Source organism: Mobula hypostoma, chromosome 18, assembly GCF_963921235.1.
Source record: "Mobula hypostoma chromosome 18, sMobHyp1.1, whole genome shotgun sequence".
Lineage (NCBI taxonomy): Eukaryota > Metazoa > Chordata > Chondrichthyes > Myliobatiformes > Myliobatidae > Mobula > Mobula hypostoma.
The window spans coordinates 12656309-12678386 of NC_086114.1; the positions used below are offsets into that span (position 1 = coordinate 12656309).

Sequence of the window (22078 nt, forward strand, 5' to 3'; positions counted from 1 at the left end):
TTCAGGCAGGCGCTGAGAGTTTGGAGAGGGGTCGGGTGGCCACTCCTTGGTATATGCTCCCCCCCCCAACCATCCCTACAATAGTTATCCTGGTTGTGGTCTCCTTTTTGTTTGAGGGAGGTTGGGCAGGGCACCTGACGATGATGATGATGATGCTGGCCTCTGTTTTCCTGTGTTATAGTTGAGATGACACCTCAGGGAATTCAAGGATAGCGTAACGCTTCACAGTCCAGTGACTGGGGTTCAGCTCATTGCTGAAGGGAGGGGGTATAATTTCAATGTGGAGGACGTCAGAGGTAGGGTTTTACTTTTCACTGAGAGTGGTGGGAGCGTGCAGCACCCTGCCAGGGGTGGTGGGAGAGACAGATACATTAGGGACGTTCAAGAAACTCCTAGATGGGCACATAGAGGACAGGAAAGTGGAGAGTAACAGTACGTAGGAGGGAAGGGTTTGATTGATCTTGGAATTGATTGAAATGTCAGCACAACATTGTGGGCCGAAGGGCCTGAAGTGTGTTGTACCGTTCTATGTTCTGCCGCTGTCTGTAAGGAGTTTGTACGTTCTCCCTGTGACTGTGTGGGTTTCCTCCGGGTGCTCTGGTTTCCTCCCACATTCCAAAGATGTTCGGGTTAGGGTTAGTGAGTTATGTTGGCACTGGAAGCATGGAGATCCTAGCGGGCAGCCCCCAGATGGTGTTGGTCGTTGATGCGATGGGCATGTTTCAGTGTTCCCACGTACTGTACCTGTGACAAGGAACGTTAATCTTTAATCTGCACTACAGCGGCTATACAATGGATGGGAGTTTGTAGCTGTGGCAGGGTTGCAGGTACTTACCCTCCCCGCCCGCCCGACTCACCGCCTGCTCCTGACAGATCTGCGTCAGCCGCTCCAGCTGCTCTTCGCGGACCTGCTTGGCCTTCTCGTACTGCTGCACCACCATCTCCAACTCCACCTTCACCGGCAGAACGTACGCTGGAAGAGTCAGAAGGGAGAGAGTTGGGAGTTCATCGCGACTGAGTCGCCTGGGCGGGAGAGTGAAACTGCGTACCACACCTCTCCACCAGGGACCGTACGACACAGGAGCTGAATTAGGCCATTCGGCCCATCAAGTTTGTTCTGTCATTCTATCATGGCTGATTTCTTATCCCTCTCAACCCTATTCTCCTGCTTTCTCCCCTTAACCTCTGACACTCTTACTAATCAAGAACCTATCAATCTCTGTTGTAAATACGCCCAATGGCTTGCCCTCTGCAGTGTCCATAGCAATGAATTTCACAGATTCACCACCCTCTGGCTAATGAAGTTCCTCACCATCTCTGTTCTAAAGAGATTTCCTTCTATTCTGAAGATGTGCCCTCTGGTCGTAGATTCCCCCGCCATAGGAGACATCCTCTCCACATCCACCCTATCCAGACCTTTCAGTATTCGCAAGATTTCAACAAGATTCCCCCTCATTCTCCTAAACTCCAGGAATTACAGGCCCAGGACCTTCAAACGTTCCTCATACGTTAACCCTCTCAATCCCAGGATCATTCTCCTGCACCTCCCCTGGACCCTCTCCAATGTTGGCACGTCCTTTCTGAGGTACCGGGCCTGAAACTGCTCACAATACTCCAGGTGCTGTTCGACCAGAGCTTTATAAAGTCCCAGACCGACTCCTCTTCTCTCACAGCCAGGGCTGAATTGGAGAACTTACAGCACAGTTAGAGACTATTCGGCCCATCACCATCCTGACATTTTGCAACGGCATCTTGTCCTTCCTACTCCCCTGTTCAATCCCTCATAACTTTTTTTGAGCCTACAATTATCATCAAGAATATTAAAGATGCATACCTCTCTCCACCTGTGTCTAATGCAGTGTGTTTAAAATCAAAGATCAAGTTTACTTGCCATATACATTTACATGAATTGGGAATTTGCTGAGGTGTGCTGGTCAGGTCACCACATGCAACAACAATATTCAACAATCGTAAAGAATAATGATTATATAAAAATAGAGGTTAAAGTACAGATATGAATAAAATGTGTACAAATGCATTAATACCAGCTTGTAAACATTGGTTTAAAGTGTTTACAGTGCAGTGATGGGAGTAATAGATGGGGGGTGGGGGTTAAGTACAGTAAGCCGATTCAACCCCTTTAGAAGGTCACAGCGGAAACTTCTCCCAACAGTGTGTGAGAGCTTTCCCTTCTGTCTCGTTGCTAAGTCGCTGACATTTCCAGCTAATGGGAACTGCCTCTCTTTATTTACTACGGCTCGCTGCAATCGGGTGGTACGGAGGTGTAACATTATTACCGAGCCAGCGACCCGCGATCGATTACCGCCGCTGTGCACAAGAGGTTTGTACGCTCTCCGGGTGCTCCGGTTTCCTCCCACATTCCGAAGACGAACGGGTTAGTAGGTTGATTGGTCACAGGGTGTAGCTGGACAGCATGGGGCCGTTGGGCCGGAAGGGCCTGTCACTGTGCTGTGTCTCTAAGTCAGTTACAATGATTTCTGATGCTTCTATACTTGCACTTCATTTGTTTGCACCTTCTTGTCTACTTTTCCCACACTTCCTCTGAAAATGGAACACCAAATTCTACCTCCTGGCATCTTCCCCCTTCCTTTCCAGACCTGAAGAAGGGTATAGGCCCGAAGCGTCAAACGTTTATTAACTTCCATAGATTCTGCCCGACCTGCTGAGTTTCTTCAGCCTTTTGTGGCGCGTTGCTTTGGACTCCAAGTATCCGCAGATTTCCCTGTGTTTATATTCTACATTCTGCTTTAGATACTTCCATAATGATCCCCATTAGACCCCATCACCACACTATATATACATCACCTGGCAACACTCTATGTACATACAGTCCATATGTATAACATTTACTTGTACATCGTGTTTTATATGATTGCTTTTATAACTTATGTTTATAGAATCATAGAACACTACAGCACAGAAAACAGGCCATTTGGCCCTTCTAGTCTGTGCTGAAACATTATTCCACTAGTCCCATTGACCTGCATCCAGTCCATAACCCTTCAGACCTCTCCCATCCATGTACCTATCCAACTTATTCTTAAAACTTAAGAGTGAGCCCGCATTTACCACATCAGATGGCAGCTCGTTCCACACTCCCACCAGTCTCTGAGTGAAGAAGTTCCCCCTAATGTTCCCCCTAAACCTTTCCCTTTCACCCTAAAGCCATGTCCTCTTGTATTTATCTCTCTTAACCTAAGTGGAAAGAGCCTATTCACATTTACTTTGTCTATACCCCTCATAATTTTGTAAACCTCTATCAAATCTCCCCTCATTCTTCTATGCTCCAAGGAATAAAGTCCTAACTTGTTCAACCTTTCCCTGTAACTCAACTCCTGAAGACCCGGCAACATCCTAGTAAATCTTCTCTGCATTCTTTCAATCTTACTGATATCCTTCCTATAGTTAGGTGACCAGAACTGCACACAATACTCCAAATTTGGCCTCACCAATGCCTTATACAACCTCCCCATATCATCTCAATTCCTATACTCCTATATCATTTTGTTTTGCTTTTTTATTGTGTTCCTTATGTTTATTGTGTATTTTTTATGCTGCGTTCTTTATTCACTTTCTCAGCTTAGGGTGGCATGGTAGCATAGTGGTCAGAACAACGCTTTACCGTACAGGTGACCCGGGTTCAATTCCTGCCGCTGCCTGTAAGGAATTTGTACGTTCTCCCCGTGACCACGTGGTCTGGTTTCTTCTCACAGTCCAAAGATATACCGGTTGGTAGTTGGTCATTGTAAATTGTCCCACGATTAGGTTAGGGTTAAGTCGGGGGTCGCTGGGTGGTGCAGCTCAAAGGGCTGGAAGGGCCTATTCCATGCTGTATCTCAATAAAAATAAAATTTTAAACAGCAGTTTAAAAATGTCAATATAATTGTGTACAGAATGATCTGGCACGTAAGCAAAAGCTTTTCATTGTATCTTGGTGTTGGCGCGTGGCCAAGTGGTTAAGGCATTGGTCTAATGATCTGAAGGTCGCTAGTTCGAGCCTCAGCTGAGGCAGCGTATTGTGTCCTTGAGCAAGGCACTTAACCACACATTGCTCTGCGACGACACCAGTGCCAAGCTGTATCAGCCCTAGTGCCCTTCCCTTGGACAACATCGGTGGCGTGGAGAGGGGAGACTTGCAGCATGGGCAACTGCCGGTCTTCCATACAACCTTACCCAGGCCTGCGCCCTGGAAACCTTCCAAGGCGCAAATCCATGGTCTCAGGAGACTAACGGATGCCTAGAATGTATCTTGGTACATGTGACAAAAATAATTCCAAAATAAGAGCATATGCAAATTGCAGCAGAGGTAGATGGCTTGGGTCCTCAACTCTGACCCATTTTTCAATCTATGCCATGCTAGTTCACCACTACTCTCAATTCCCTGATCTTTCACAAAGAGGTTCAGCCTCCTGCTTAAGTATGCCCAGGGATCCAGCCTCTACAAGTTTCTGGTGTGAGGAATTCCAAGAGATAACCACTCATTACTCCCCTGTGAGACAAGAGGTACATGTTCCTATTTTCCCCCGTGGTCCTGTGAGTGAAGTCCCTCATCCCCTCAGGGAGCTTCATCAGCGACTCAAATTGGGATAATTGGGATTGAAAGCAATACCCTGGGTCAATGTGCACAAAATTCTGGAGAAAATCAGCAGGTCAGGCAGCACCTGTGAGGGGAAACAGACAGCCTACGCTTCAGGCTGTGACCCTTCATCAGGACTGATGATAGTGCCTGATCTGCCAAGTCTTCCCGGCGTTTTGTGTGCGTTGTTCCAGATGTCCTGCATCTGTAGTCTCTTCTGTCTGCAACACTCCCAGAGTGGAGAAGATTATGGGAGGCACAAGAGATTCTGCAGATACTGCCAATCTTAAGCAACACACACGAAATGCTGGAGGAACTCAGCAAGTCAGGCAGCATCTATGGAGGGGAATAAACAGTTGTCTTTTTGGACCAAGACCCTTCGTCAGGAATGATGAAATGTCTTGGCCTGAAACATTGGCTATTTATTCCCCTGCAATAATTATTGGGAGGTTTGGTGGCACAATTAAGAGGCTTGTAATATTGACGCAAGTGGTTCTGCAGATTTGGTACATCCCGAGTAACACACACAAATTACTGGAGAAACTCAGTAGGTCAGGCAGTATCTATGGAGGGGAACAAACAGTTGTCTGTTTGGGCTGAGACTTCATCATGAAGGGTCTAGGCCTGAAATGTCTACTGTTTATTCCCCTCCAAAGATGAAGGGTCTTGGCCCAGGAATTTGACTGTTTATTCCTCTCCACAGTTGCTGCCTGACCTGCTGAGTGCCCCCAGTACTTAGGGTGCGTTACTTTCAATACTGAGTTGCCCTTATCCATTGCACCATTGTCATTTTCAAATGTGGCGTGAAGGAAAACCAAAAACGTGCAATTTACTGGTTGCTTTGATCCCAGTTTAAAAATCGCAGTTGTCATTCAAGGCTTCTGCCTCTAGAGGGAGTGCCAACACAAGGAGTAAGAAAATCTTATCAGAAAAACTGGAATTGATCGGGACGCCGAGTTCCTTTGCTGCCCAGGATAATTAATAATTAATTACACCCAGCAATTAACAATTTCCATCCACTATAACCAGATGCAGATGGCCAAGCCACCTTTGTTTCTTTGTAGATTCTCCAACATCGCCTCCCTCCCTGAATTTAAGCCAACAGGAGGTACAATGGATGAGCAACTTCAAAGTCCAGTCTAATAGTCTAAAGATCTGCATTCAAATCCCACCACAGCTGTAGAAGTTAAGTTCAGTTAATAATATAGAATGTCAGTACCTATATATCTATAATAGAACAGTACTGCACAGTACAGGCCCTTCGGCCCATGATGTCGTGCCAACCTTTTAACTCGCTCCAAGTTCAATCTAACACTTCCCTCCATTCATCTTTCATCCATTTGCCTATCGAAGAATCTCTTAAATGTCCCTACTGTGTCTGCCTCTACCACTAACCCTGGCAGTGCATTCTATGCACCCACTACTCACTGTGTTAAAATACCACCCCCATACTTTCCTCCAATCACCTTAAAATTATACCCCCCTCATATTAGCTCCACCTTGGTGAAAAAGATTGCTTCTGCCTGTTATGCCATGGTCCTCAATCTCTGGCAGTGTTCAGGACTTCCTTCACCATGTCAGCAGCTCTTTCTCACTACTGTCAGTCACAAAAGTCCTGGATGGCAACTTAGGACAACCATCGAACTCAGGTGCAGAAGGATTCTTCATTGCTGTTTCCATAACAATTGTTTTTTGAAGAGTCAGGGTTGTTAGCCCTGAGCTGAGGCTTCAAACCTGGAAGACTGGTAGACCACTCTTAGTCTGGCCTCTGTCCTTTGACGCGTTAAACGGGTACCCTACCAAAAACCCCTGACTCCAGTCAACATAGCTCTCCAGGTCATTGAGGCATACAAGAAGCCTCCAAACCCTACGACAAGGTCGTGGCCCTCTTGGAGGTAACGAAAAAGATAGAGCCACACTATCTATGACTCTTATTATCTTGTACATCTCGATCAAGTCACCTCTCATTCTCCTTCACTCCAAAGAGAAAAGCCCTAGCTCGCCCAGCCTCTGCTCATAAAACATGCTCCCCAATCCAGGCATCATCCTGGTACATCTCCTCTGCACCCTCTTGAAAGCTTCCACATCCAACCTGTAATGAGATGACCAGAACTGAACACAATAACTGAACACTGGTCAAAGAGCACTGAGGCTGTCTACAAGAAGGGTCAGAGCCGTCTCTATTTCCTGAGGAGACTGAGGTCCTTTAACATCTGCCTGACGATGCTGAGGATGTTCTACGAGTCTGTGGTGGCCAGTGCTATCATGTTTGCTGTTGTGTGCTGGGGCAGCAGGCTGAGGGTAGCAGACACCAACAGAATCAACAAACTCATTCGTAAGGCCAGTGATGTTGTGGGGATGGAACTGGACTCTCTCACGGTGGTGTCTGAAAAGAGGATGCTGTCTAAGTTGCATGCCATCTTGGACAATGTCTCCCATCCACTACATAATGTACTGGGTGGGCACAGGAGTACATTCAGCCAGAGACTCATTCCACCGAGATGCAGCACGGAGCATCATAGGAAGTCATTCCTGCCTGTGGCCATCAAACTTTACAACTCCCCCCTTGGAGGGTCAGACATCCTGAGCCAATAGGCTGGTCCTGGACTTATTTCATAATTTACTGGCATAATTTACATATTACTATTTAACTATTTATGGTTCTATTACTATTTATTATTTATGGAACAACTGTAATGAAAACCAATTTCCCCCGAGATCAATAAAGTATGACCATGACTATGACTATGACTATGACTAATCTGGAAGTTTAAAATACCAGAACTGAGTAGTCTCAGTAACATCCTCTAGGGCAGTGAATCTCCCATCCTTACCCTGTCAAGACTCATAGCAACATAGTCGACTGTGAAATGTCCAAGTCATTTATTCGGTTCTGGGAAATCAGACCTTCCTGGAGCTGCTCACCAACGTGGCTAAAGAGGAAGCAGCTTGTACCACAGAAATCTCATCAGCAGTTTGCCTGTGAAGCCCCTAGGAACGTTAAAAGCTTTACAGAACTGGCAGTCGTCTGCCTGCTCTTTCCAGTATCCACTCCATGCCCTTGGATATTATTCATCCAAATTTAATTTAATATTGACTTGAGTGCTTGTAACAGGGACATCTTAACATATTAATTATGTTAAACATCTTAACATGGAACATCTTAATTAGATTATTTGGAAATTTCTTATCTATAGATTGCTTGCATTTAATATGAGATGGAGTAAATTCAAAGGAGATGTGCGATGTTTCTTTTTAAAACTGAGAGTGACGTGTGTCTGAATTGCTCCTCCTGGATTAGTGGTGGAAGCAAGTGTGACAGAGATATTCAAAAGGCTCTTAGGCACGTGAGTGTGCAGAAAACTGAGGGGCGCGCACATTGTGTGCCCCACAAAACCATGAACGCCTGTTTGTTATTCACCTTTTGCACTCTTTATTTATCTTGTAACTTGTAGTAATTCTTGTAGAGTCATAGAGCACAGAATTAGACCCTTTGCCCATCAAGTTCCTGCCTTCAAGTCCTATCTACATGCACACTTAGATCAAAGTCCTCTACACCCCTCCCATCCACGTACCTATCCAAACTTCTCTTAAATGTTGCAATTGAACCTGTATCCACCTCTTTTGCTGGCCGCTCGTTCCACACTCACACCACCCTCTGAGTGAAAAAGTTGCCCCTCAGGTTCCCCTTAAATATTTCACCTTTCACTTTAACCCCTCGACCTTTAGTACGGTACTTGCACTGCATCACAAAACAACAAATTTCATGACATATGCTCATAGGCCAACATATTAGGTCCATCTGCTCATTAATACAAATATCTAATCAGCCAATCATGTGGCAGCAACTCAATGCATAAAAGCATGAAGTCATGGTCAAGAGGTCCAGTCTTTGTTCAGACCAAATATCAGGATGGGGAAGAAGTGTGATCTCAATGACTTTGACTTTGTTGGTGCCAGACAGGGTGGTTTGAGCATCTCAGAAACTGCTGATCTCCTGGGATTTTCACAACAGCCGTCTCAAGAGTTTAAAGCGAATGGTACAAAACAAAAAAAAAGATACAGTGAGCGGCAGTTCTGTGGGTGAAAACAACTTGTTAGTGAGGGAGGTGAGAAAAGAATAGCCAGACTGGTTCAAGCTGACAGGAAGGTGACAGTAACTCAAATAACTACGCGTTAGTTATTTGTGGGGCTCCACAGGGGACTGCCTTGTCTCCCTTTCTCTTCACCATTTACACCTCGGACTTCAACTACAGCACAGAGTCTTGTCATCTTCAGAAGCTTTCTGATGACTCTGCTATAGTTGGATGCATCAGCAAGGGAGATGAGGCTGAGTACAGGGCTACAGTAGGAAACTTTGTCACATGGTGTGAGCAGAATTATCTACAGCTAATGTGAAAAAGACTAAGGAGCTGGTGGGAGACCTGAGGAGAGCTAAGGTACCGGTGACCCCTGTTTCCATCCAGGGGGTCAGTGGTGGACATGGTGGAGGATTACAAATACCTGGGGATACGAATTGACAATAAACTGGACTGGTCTACAAGAAGGGTCAGAGCCGTCTCTATTTCCTGAGGAGACTGAGGTCCTTTAACAGCTGCCGGACGATGCTGAGGATGTTCTACGAGTCTGTGGTGGCCAGTGCGATCATGTTTGCTGTTGTGTGCTGGGGAGGCAGGCTGAGGGTAGCAGACACTAACAGAATCAACAAACTCACTCGTAAGGCCAGTGATGTTGTGGGGATGGAACTGGACTCTCTGACGGTGGTGTCTGAAAAGAGGATGCTGTCCAAGTTGCATGCCATCTTGGACAATGTCTCCCATCCACTACATAATGTTCTGGTTGGGCACAGGAGTACATTCAGCCAGAGACTCATTCCACCGAGATGCAACACAGAGCGTCATAGGAAGTCATTCCTGCCTGTGGCCATCAAACTTTACAACTCCTCCCCTGGAGGGTCAGACACCCTGAGCCAATAGGCTGGTCCTGGACTTTTTTCCTGGCATAATTTACATATTACTATTTAACTATTTATGGTTTTATTACTATTTAATTATTTATGGTGCAACTGTAATGAAAACCAATTTCCCCTGGGATCAATAAAGTATGACTATGACTACGTTACAACAGCGGTGTGCAGAAGAGCATCTCTGAACGCACAACACGTCAAACCTTGAAATGGATGGGCAGGAGGGGACCACAACGGGTGCTACACCTGTACCTGATAAAGTGGCCACTGAGTGTACGTCAGAGACATAAACCTGATGCTGATTCTGAGAAAGAATTAGTTTCGTTAGGCATTAAATTATTTGTTTAATTAGTTCAGTACAATACTGTGAGCTGAAGGGTCTGTTCCTATGCCGTCTATAAACTGAGCCGAAAATGCAATTTATTGAATGAAGGTATGGGTTATTATTTGCTTGGTACTGAGCAGGATATCCAAGCCCATACAGAAAGCTACACAAGGAGGAGTTAGAAGGATTGCCTTTAATGTTCAGATGTGTGCTTCCTTGTTAATTATACTAATTACCGATGCCAAATGTGGAATGGAAGAATAAAACAAATTAAATGTAATATTATGGCTGTTTTATATCCAGTTAATGTATGGATGATGGAAGGTTATTATTTACTGGTTGTGGGAGTTTGCTGTGTCTGCCCTGCCCTGTCTCCTATCTTGGTGCGTGGCCAAGTGGTTAAGGCGTCGGTCTAGTGATCTGAAGGTCGTTAGTTCGATCCTCAGCTGAGGCAGCGTGTTGTGTCCTTGAGCAAGGCACTTAACCACACGTTGCTCTGCGACGACACTGTATTGGTCCTAGTGCCCTTCCCTTGGACAACATCAGTGGCGTGGAGAGGGGAGACTTGCAGCATGGGCAACTGCCGGTCTTCCATACAACCTTGCCCAGGCCTCAGTCAACATCGAAAATCGATGGACAGCCGAAGAAGTCTCCTATTGATAAAGAAAGTTTGTTTGGAATATCCTGGAGTTGGCTATAATGTAACAGATTTTGTGAGCTGACCCGTTTCTCCTGATGTCAATCAGTTAAAATGATTGTGATCAGAATTCACTCATTCCCGATCCCTATTTTCCCAGAACTTGGGAACGAGACTGGGAGACAGGGCGGTGAAAAAGGCATTCGGCACGCTGGCCTTCATCAGTCTGGGCACTGGGTACAGGACTTTGGATGTCATGTACGCCGCAGAGTCTGCACTTACAGTATTGCATCCCGCTTTGGACACCCTGTTACAGGAAAGACATGGTTAAATTGTGAAGAGTGCACAGAAGATTTACTGGGGTGTTGCCAAGACTTGAGGGCCTGAAGTAGAGGGAGTGGTTGGGCAGGCAGGGACTTTGTACCTTGGAATGCAGGAAATTAAGAGGGTGACGTTACAAAGTTATGCAGAGCATAGACAGGATGAGCGCACAGAGCTTTTTCCCAGGGAAGGGGAACTAAAACACTAGAGGGTGTGGATTTAAGGTGAGAGGTGAAAGACTTGTCATATGGGGAGTGTTTGATGGCTCTGGGCCTCTACTCACTGGAATTCAGAAGAATGAAGGGTGAGCTCATTGAAACCTATCGAATGTTGAAAGACCTCGATAAAGTGGATGTGGAGAGGATGTTTCCTGTGGTGGGGGAGTCTAAGACCAGAGGAAATAGCCTCTTAATAGATGGGCATTCTTTTAGAATGAAGATGAGGAGGAATTTCTTTAGCCAGTGATTGGTGAATCTGTGGAATTCATTGTTGCAGGCAGCTGTGGAGGCCAAGTCATTGGGTATATTTAAAGCAGAGCTTGATAGATTCTTGATTAGTCAGGGCATGAAGGGATACGGGGAGAAGGCAGAAGATTGGGGCTGAGAGGGAAATGGATCAGCCATGATGAAATGGCTGAGCAGACTTGATGGGCCAAATGGCCTAATTCTGTTCCTGTTCTATGGTCTTCATGCAAAAGGTAGTATGTATGTGGAATGAGCTGCCCGAAGAAGTACTGAGGCGGGCACAATAGCAACATTCAGGTGACAGAGGGGTATGAGGGCTTCAGAGTGATATGTGTCAAAGCTGGGCAAATGCAGCTGGCTCTATGGGCACCATGGTTGGCATGAGTGGGTTGTACTGAAGGGCAGATGCTCCTTAGATCACAGAGTAGTACCTGTTGCTGTGCAAATTGAAGGCGAGGGCAAAGTAGACAGTTACAACTTATAGATCAGGAGCTGGGATGTAATGTTGAAGTTGTACAAAATGTTGGCAAGGCCTAATTTGGTGTATTTGGTGTACCAACAAGAAAGATGTCAATAAGCTTGAAAGAGTACAGAGAAAATTTCCAAGGATGTTGCCTGAACTTAAGGACCGGAGTTACAGGGGAAGTTGGAATAGGTTCAGACTTTTTTCCCTGGAGTGTAGGATAATGAGGGGAGATCTTATAGACCAGTACAAAACTATGAAGGGTAAAGACCAGGCGAATGCATGCAGGCCTCTCTCCCTCAGGTTGGGTGAGACTAGACCTAGAAGTCATAGGTTAAGGGTGAAAGGTGAAGTATTTAACGTGGCAACTGAGGGGAAATTATTTCGATCAGGTAGTGGGTGCACGTGTGGAATGAGCTGCCAGTGGAAGTGATGGATATGAGTTCAATTGAAACTTTTAGTCTTAAAGTTAGAGATGACCCCTTTACTCTGAAGGAGAGATTATGAAGATGAGCTTTATTTGCTAAATGCATATCAATATACAGAAGCATACAGTGAAATGTGTCGTTTTGCATCAACAACCAATATGTTCCGAGGATGGTGCTCACTGCCTGCAAGTGTCGCCACGATTCTGGCATCAACACAGCCTGCCCGCAATTCTCTAAGCCTAACCCCTGCATCTTTGCCGTGTAGGAGCACCCAGGGGAAAGCCAGGATGTCACAGGAAGACCGTACAAACTCCTTACCGACAGTGGCAGGAATCAAACCATGATCACTGGCACTGTAAAGCATCTGCACTAACCACTACACTACCACGCCACTCCTGAGCTCTGGGATTTGCTCCTCCAGAAAGCTTTGAAACATGCATCATCACCTGAAATATTTAGAAATGAATTTCACAGATTTTTGTACGTCAGGGATAGTAAGGATATTCAAACTAAGGCAGAAGTCAGAGGTCAGAAGCAGATCAGTTCTCTTAAGCACCGCACACAAAATGCTGGAGGAACCTAGAAAGTCAGGCAGCATCTGTGGAAATTGATAAACAGTTGATGTTTTGGGATGAGACCAGGACTGGAAAGGAAAGGGGGAGGTGACAGAATAAAAAGCTGGGGGGAGGGGAAGGAAGCCAAGCTAGAAGGGCATAGATGAAGCAAGGAGGGTGGGAAAGGCGAGGGGCTGGAGAAGGAGGAATCTGACAGGAGAGGTGAGTGGACCATGGGAGAAAGGGAAGAAGGAGGGGTACCAAGGGGAGGTGATAGGCAGGTGAGGAGAAGTGGTAAGAGGTTAGAGTGGGGAATAGAAGAAGAGGGGAGGGGAGGGAATTTTTTTTTACCGGAAGAAGAAACTGAGGTAAATGCCACCAGGTTGGCGACTACCAGATGGAATATAAGGTGTTGCTCCTCTACCCTGAGGGTGCCCTCATCTTGGCGCAAGAGAAGGCCATGGACCCATGTGTCGGAACTGGAATAGGAATAGGAACTGGATTGGTTGGCCACCAGGAAATACCGTTTTTGGCAGATGGAGAGCAGGTGCTTGACAAAGTGATCCCCCCAATTCCCGTTAAATGGCGGAACAATCTCAAGAGGGATGAAGAACCTTCCTGCACCCTCTCTACAATAATAGCCAGTACTTAAACAATCCCTCCACAGGGATCACTGATTTGCTTTGATATATTTACACCTACATGATCCTCTACACAAAGAGATTCTCCTTAATGGCTGATTGTTCAATTTGATGTTAGCCTTTAAAAATGAGAATTTGAATTTGTCATCTAATTTGATTAATTCTTAAACTAGACATAAACAGTGAAGTAAATGTCAATGATATTCCACTTGCTGCTAATGAACAGGTAACAGGTCCAATGCTGATTAGCTGACAAGAACTGATAAATACCAGTTCAGCTGATGAACTGTTTGGGAAGAGTCTACAATGGAAATATGGACTAATCTGCATTAATGCAATCATGGGGATTAAATGGGGTCTATTTTTGGACAAGGCTGATCATAATAAGATGCCATTTCTTGCTTGTCTGTCAGTCTGACAAGACTGCAGAGGCTTAACAAAAAGGAAGCAGTGTGGCATTTCTGTAGCACCCGATGTGACCTCTGGGTCTCCTAAAGACTGACAACCAATGCACGACTGCATAATTTAGTAAAGAGCAACAACGTCTACACGTATAACTCAAGAATGTCGGAGTAGAAGGTTCCTCAAGCCTGCCCCTCCACTTCAGGGTAACACATGGTGACCTACACTCAGTAGCCTTATTAGTCCTTAGTGCGCGTGCACCGGTCGTGCATGCAGCCTGGTACAGCCGTTCCAATCTATTCTTACTTTCTTCTTCTTACTTTTTAATTTACGTTATTTTTTGTATTTTTTTTCTCACGGTAACACGTCGAAGCTGCACCCTCTCTAACATGCTGGTAGAGAGAGTTTTATCTGGGTTTTTTTACCACTGGAAATGGTTACATCCCGACATGCGGGACAGAAGCAAGGTCGCATTGGGTATTCCAGGGAGCAGCAAACGCCGGCCGGTTAGCGAGCAGAGCGGCGGACACCCCACTGAAATCCGGAGGAAAACACACGGAGGATGCAGAGGGGGATCACAAAGCCGAGGAAAGAGGACCGGGTCGAGACAGCAGAGACTTTTGGAGAAGAGGAGTTTGGTGGGTAATACCATTCCGGCTGACCGGAAGTGCACTGAGAGCGGTAAGCGTAAAGGAGTTGGGTGCTTACTGATCTGGTTAACAACGGATGGTGCAATCCGGGGTATATTACGATCAAGGAACGTGTTTGCATACTGGATATTGAACTTTTTACTGTTGGACTTAGGCCACATTCCACCGTGATACAACACTTGGCGGCACGGGAGGTCGTTCCTGCCTGTGGCCATCGAACGTGCAGCTCCTCCCGTGGAGGGTCAGACACCCTGAGCCAATAGACTGGTCCTGGACTTATTTTCCATCTGGCATAGTTTGTATTTTGTTGTTTGATTGTTGGGGGTTTTTGTATTGCTATATTTACGCTCTATTCTTGGTTGGTGCGGCTGTGACGAAACCAAATTTCCCTTGGGATTAATAAAGTATATCTATCCATCTATCTATCTATCTATCTATCTATCTATCTATCTATATTTAATAAAGTTTCCACTGAGAGCACGTTAGTGTCTCTTGGTGGTGAAGCCCGTCCACTTCAAGGTTCAATGTAGGTCGGGCAGCATCTATGGAAGTGAGTGAGTTCTCATGAAGGGTCTTGGCCCGATATGTTGACTGTTTATTCCATTCCACAGATGCTGCCTGATCTGCTGAGTTCCTCCAGTGTTTTGTAAATGAAATTAAGAACTCTGAGTGCTATTGTCAAATTGATTTAACAATTCCAGAAACACACAGCCCCGTGATTCCCCCTCCATTGTAAACCTGTCACTTAATTGGAACTAAATAACTGTGACTTCAGCCTATGCAGCTTGCCGTTATCACACTTTCTGTATTTGTTCAGCTCTGGGGCTGGTTTTTAACTTGCAGAATGAAACACCCTCAGACTATTTTTGTGTTAGGGCTAATATTAGCATTCTGGCAGGGAGGATATGTTAGGCAGCTGTGGTGAGGGTCTGTGCCCGCACCTTGAAGTTGAGCAGAGGTGTGTTTGATTTGTTAATTAAGCTGTCACTGAGTGGGACAATTCCATCACAGTTTAACGTCAACCTGTTCTCACTCGGTAGGAGCACAAGGCACTCAGGAACAAAGTAACAGTATTGTACTGCATGGAAAAGAGCTGCTGTGGCCCATGTCCCTGCCAATCACTGGTCCTTATCTACACTAAAAGCCATGGGTTTAAGGTGAGAAATAAGAAATGTAATAGTAACCCAAAGGGCAACCTTTTCACTCAGAGGATGGTCCATGTATGGAATGAGATGCCAGAGGTTGAGGTAGATACATTAAAAAATACTTTTAAATGTGATAAACCTAGTCAGCTCCATCATGGGCTCTAGCCTCTGTAGTATTCAGGACATCTTCAAGGAGCAATGCCTCAAAAAGGCAGCATCCGTCATTAATAATCCCCATCACCCAGGACATGCCTTGTTCTCATTGCTTCCCATCAGGGAGGAGGTACAGAAGCCTGAAGGCACACACTCAATGATTCAGGAACAGCTTCTTCCCCTCTGCCATCCGATTTCTGAATGGACATTCTTCCATGCCCTTCTGTCCCTCTGCTATCAGATTCCCTCATCTCTAGCCCTGTATCTCTTCCACCAATCAACTTCCCAGCTCTTTACTTCACCACTCCCGCCTCCCAGTTTCACTTATCACCGTGTGTTTCTTCCTCCCCTCCCCCCACCTTCTAACTCTGATACCTCATCCTTTTTTTCTCCAGTCCTGATGAAGGGTCTCGGCCCGAAACATCAACTATACTCCTTTCCATAGATGCTTCCTGTCCTGCTGAGTTCCTCCAGCATTTTATGTGTGTTACAGTATATACATATCTATCTATGTATATATAGATATATATACTGTATACATATATATATATATATACTGTAGTTCACAGGTTTTTCTAATAATATTATGTATTGCATTGTGCTGCTGGCGCAAAGTCGACAACTTTCATGACGTATGCTGGTGACATTAAACCTGATTAAGATTCTGACTTGAACAGGTACATGGATAGGAAAAGTTTAGAGGGATATCAGCCCAACACAGCTTAGTTGGGCACTGTGGTTGGCACGGACCAGTTGAGCTGAAGGTCTTTCTTCCTGCTGTATGAGTCCATGACTGATCCCACTTACCAGGTCTTCTGTGTATTGGTGATTCAAAATGGTCATTGAGATACTTCTTAAATGAGGAACACACGCAAAATGTTGGAGGAACTCGGCAGGTCAGGCAGCATCTATGGCGAGGAATAAACAGTTGACGTTTTGGGCTGAGACCCTTCATCAGGACTGGAGAGGTAGGGAAAAGAAGCCCGAATAAGAGGTGGGAGGAGAGGAGTACAAGCTGGTGAAACCAGTGAGGGGGGAAGGTCGTGGGTGGGGAGGGGCGGATGAAGTATGAAGTATGGCAGGTGATAGATGGAAGAAGCAAAGGTCTTAAGAAGAAAGAATCTGATAGGAAAAGGCAATGAGCTATGGGAGAAAGGGAAGGGGAAACTAGAGAGAGGTGATGGGCAGGTGAAAAGACAGAAGGGGTAAAAGGAGGGGGCAGAAGAGGGATGGAAAAAGAGAGAAGGGGAAGTGGGGGGGGGGTAAGAAATGACCTGAAGTTAGAGAAATCAATGTTTGTGCCATCAGGTTCAAGGCAATCCAGAGGAAATATGACGTGTTGTTCCTCCAGGCTGATAGTGGCCTCGTTGTGGCAGTAGAGAGGGCCACAGACTGACATGTTGGAATGGGAATGGGAATGGCCAGTGGAATTTAAATGGAAGGACACTGGTAAATCCCATTTAAATGCTTAAGTGGCTTCCTGAGTCCCTTTGGATGAAAAACTTTCTCCTCAGATCCCCTCTGAAACTTTTACCCTTTATCCTAAGCTCAAATTTTCTAATGTTAGATGTTTCCTGCAGAGGGGAAACGTTTCCTTTCGACGCAACCTGTCAATTCAGTTTTGCCATCTTGATCTCGTCTCCCTTGAAGCAACCAAACACTATCTAGCTATCTCAGTACCAACATCAACTCCACATAACCTTTATGGGAGAGAAATCCAAATTTCCCTTGCCCTTGTGTGGAGAAGATATGTTTCCACTCAGTGCGTTGCAGGCCTTTGGAATTCTCCACCCTAGAGGGCAGTGGATACCCTGCCTCTGAATGTTTTCAAGGATGGATATTTAAACACCTGGGGGATCAGGGAAAATGGGACCAGGTGTGGAAATGAATAAGACAAAGGTTCAGCTCAGATGTTGGACCAGGTTTGAGGGACCAACCCTTCTGCCTATTCTTTACATCAGACCAAACACCCGAATGTTAAATGGAAAATATTATTCAGGAAAGAGTGTAAAAGTAGTTTGAGATGTGACTTGTTTGGGGTTTGAATGAGCTATTTTGAATGCCTGGGACATCTCTCCCTCTGGGAGATTTTCCTTGCAACATGTCTGACGCTGATCAGTTATCATGATTGACAGCATATTGATATCATGTCACAACCAGGGCACAATTAGGTGGATAAATTGGAATTAAGCATTTCCTTTAATCCAAAGGGTCTGTACTGTCCTGTACTGCTCTACAGGAAATAAACAGCCAGATTCATTAATTGTATTTAGAGATACAGCCAGTAACAGGCCTTCCTGGCCCAATGCCTCCCAATTACAAACATGAGGTCAATTATCCTACTAACCTGTATTGTACTTCTTCAGAATGTGGGAGGAGACGGGAGAAGCAGGCAGAAACCCCTGCAGTCACAGAGGGAACATACGAATTCCTCTACAGGTAGCAGTGTGAATCCAACCAGGTTGCAGGTCTTGAGGTGGTGAAAGGTGCTAAACAAGTCCACTTTCTTGAAACCTAGCAAAGACTGCAACCCTAATCCCAGCCCCCGGGAGAGGGGCAAGGCTCGACGGGCAATCCAACGCGGGAGCGCTGAACGCGATGGCCACCACTCACCGTCAATGATGCGCTTGACCTTCCATATGCGAAGGGTGATGATCAGGCTGATGGCGTCCCACGGGCTGCTGGGTCCATTTGCCACTGTCGAAGCCACCATGGGCGCCAAGGACAGGACGATTACAGCACCGTCAAACACCTGCAACATACAATCGTTACTGTGCAGATGCGGCAGGCAGCAATCACCAGACGAATGAATGGATACTGCTCTCCGTACCGTGTGTTACAACGCGAGGAGGAAGTACAACAATGGAGTAGCGGGATTAAATGTTTTTAACGAGCCATGTTATGCCATGGTATACGCTGGGCAACTTACAGTGTGGTAGCAATGAACTGGGCCCACCGAGACAAAAACATGCACATTAGAGAGGGGTCTTCCGCGCATAGAAGGCCCAGTTGATTCACCATGCTATCATTTGGCCACATGCACACTCGCTACACTTGCCACATGCACACTTGTGCATGCACAGTTGCCACACTTGCCACATGCACACTTGCGTTTGCACAGTTGCCACATGCTTGCAATTGATCTGACAAGGTTCACCGTGGATGCACGGTTCCTTACAGTGGTTTAGCTCCCAACTCCAGGTGCCTTTTCAGTTGAAGAATTAAAGGTCTTTAAAGGTTAGCTTTATTTGCCACATGTACGTTGAAACATACAGCGAAATGCGTCCTTTGCGTCAACAACCAACACAATCTGAGGGTGTGCTGGGGCAGCCCACAAGTGTCACCATACTTCTGGCACCAGTGAAGCATGCCCGTAACTTACTAACCCTAATATGTATGTCTTTTGCAATGTGGGAGGAAACTGGAGCACCCAGAGGAAACCCACAGGATCACGGGGAGAACTTCTTACACACTGCAGCGGGAATTGAACCCCTATCACTAGCAATGTAATTAATTACGCTAATTGCTGTGCTGCTGTATAACTCAAGGAAGCTTTCCTGAGAAAGGGTAGACGAAGGAACACGTACCAGTCCTCATAGAGGGATCAGAAGTGGAGAGAGTGAGCGACTTCAGGTTCCTGGGTGTCAAGATCTCAGAGGACCTAACCTGGACCCACATATTGATGCAGTTATAAAGAAGGCAAGACAGTGGCTATATTTCATCAGGAGTTTGAGGAGATTTGGTGCGTCATCAAAAGCACTCACAAATTTCTTGAGATGTACCGTGGAGGTCATTCTAACTGGCTGCATCACCATCTGGTATGGGGGGTGCAGGGGGGCGGCTACTGTACAGATTGAAGTAAACTGCAGAGAGTTGTAAAATTAGTCAGCGCCATCATGGGTACCACCCTCCGTAGTATCTGTCTGGAGCAATGCCTCAGAAAAGTGGTGGTCATCATTAAGGACCCCCATCACCCAGGGCATGCCCTCTTCTCATTGCCACCATCAGGAAGGAGGTACAGAAGCCTGAAGGCACACACTCAACGACTTAGGAAAAGTGTCTTCCCCTCTGCCATGCAATTTCTGATGGACATTAAACCCATGAACACTACCTCAGTACTTCTATAACTATATATATGTGAGTCCCCCCTGAGAATGATGCTGTCTGGAGCTCAGCTCCTGGTAGGGTCACCCATGGTGGTCAGGTCAAAGTGGAGGTCCCAGGCAAACAGCGATCCAGCAGAGACCTCAGTGATAGAGCCGGCAGAAATGTTGACACATCACCGCAGCAGTGAAGGGTCTCCAGCTGTCCTGCATTCCAGGCCTCCGGACCCTGACCTGTCCAATACTCTGTGTTGGCTGCCCATGCGACAGCCTCTCCGTGTTAAACAAAGTCACACACAGTCACTCTCCTTTGTGGTGGCCAGTGCGATCATGTTTGCTGTTGTGTGCTGGGGCAGCAGGCTGAGGGTAGCAGACACCAACAGAATCAACAAACTCATTCGTAAGGCCATTGATGTTGTGGGGATGGAACTGGACTCTCTGACAGTGGTGTCTGAAAAGAGGATGCTGTCCAAGTTGCATGCCATCTTGGACAATGTCTCCCATCCACTACATAATGTACTGGTTGGGCACAGGAGTACATTCAGCCAGAGACTCATTCCACCGAGATGCAACACTGAGCGTCATAGGAAGTCATTCCTGCCTGTGGCCATCAAACTTTACAACTCCTCCCTTGGAGGGTCAGACATCCTGAGCCAATAGGCTGGTCCTGGACTTATTTCCTGGCATAATTTACATATTACTATTTAACTATTTATGGTTTTATTACTATTTATTATTTATGGTGCAACTGTAACGAAAACCAGTTTCCCCCAGGATCAGCAAAGTATGACTATGACTATGACTGTGACTATTAAGGGAATCCACCCTGACATCCCGGATTATGTTCCGTGGAGATCCCTGATTGTCCTCTACAACCACCAATAGACAGCCCCTTAAGATAACATCATATTCGACTCGAGTGATCACACTACCATCCTCCCATGACCTGGGATGGATTTTACCTGTTGGAGATGCTTTATCTGTGTGATTTTCATGCATCTGAATGTGCCTGTGTAACTCGATGAGCCTCTACCATGGTGCACGCTCACACCTGTGCACTTTGGTGCATGTATCTGTATACAAGTTTGTACATGAAAGTGTGTACGTGCATATCTGTGTCAGTGAGTCCGCACGTACCTATTTGCCTGGGAGAGTTGATGGATTTGAGCCACTGTGCACACTCACGCCTGCACATCCTGGTGTGTAGATCCCTGCCCGTGTGCTTGCACACCTATTTGTCTCCGAGAGTGTATATCTGTATGTGTACTCGTGCAAGTCTGCATTTAAGTGTGAGTGACTGTGTTTCTAATGGGTGAGCGTGTCGGTTTTGTGAATGTGTGCCCTCAACGCTTTGTGAGTTTCGAAGTGAGTGTGCATGTTTGCATCTTGTACTATTTATGCTGAGAGAATGTGCTTGAGTACATGGAAACTGCCCTAATGGTGAAATGGAACCCATCAGTAGCTGCTTACCATTAGCACGTTGCACATTACAGTGACATTACTTTGGATAAATCTAGACTGAGAGCCACGTTCATTTATTTATCACATGTACATTGAAACATGCAATGAAATGTGTTGCTTGTGTTCACAACCAGCACACCTAAGAATGCGCTGGGGGCAGCTGGCAAGTGTCACCACACATTCCAGTGCCCACAATGTAAATTGTAGTAGTCATAATTTCCTGATTAAAATGCATCCACTGGGAAAAAAGCCCTGGGCAGTTCACCCTAGTGTGTCTGATACTGATGTCAGTCACGTACTAATGACATCAGATACACGCACCACACATTTCCTCCCTTACCAGCACAAGATGGCATGAATGGGTCCAACCTACTAGCAACATTCAATACAGAAAAACTGGGAGCACTTAGTGCAGGGATTGCTAACAAGACTGCAGTTGTCTCCATTGGGACATTGACACCATTTCTCCCAGCCTCCATTTTCAGTGCTCAGAGAGAGTCAAGCCTAGTTGTCCTTTCATTGTACCACAAATCGCATCAAAAATGGCATTGGTCTTGGTCTTGCCCTGTCTCATGGAGGTACAGGGCCGCCGTCTGCAGGGATTTGATCTGGGCAGACCATCGCATGGAGGAGCGCACAGCAATTCTCTGCGTTTCCCTCCTCCATCGTCCAGGGTACGTGGATCAGAAAGGTTTAGGAGGTTCAGAATCAGGCTTATTATCGCTGAGATATGTCATGAGAGTTGTTGTTTTGAGGCAACAGTAAGGT

The 22078-nt window shown here is 46.0% G+C and overlaps 1 protein-coding gene across 3 annotated transcripts in view; it reads right to left on the reverse strand.

Moving 5' to 3' along the window:
• Window positions 1-22078, reverse strand: part of tmem266 (transmembrane protein 266) — a 206545-nt gene that overhangs the window by 34176 nt on the left and 150291 nt on the right. For all 3 annotated transcript variants that reach the window (XM_063070459.1, XM_063070458.1, XM_063070457.1), the window contains exons 7-8: window positions 18360-18498; window positions 858-973 (exon numbers count right to left, since the gene is read on the reverse strand). In XM_063070459.1, coding sequence (XP_062926529.1) covers window positions 858-973; window positions 18360-18498 — 255 coding nt within the window. The remainder of the gene's footprint in view (window positions 1-857; window positions 974-18359; window positions 18499-22078) is intronic.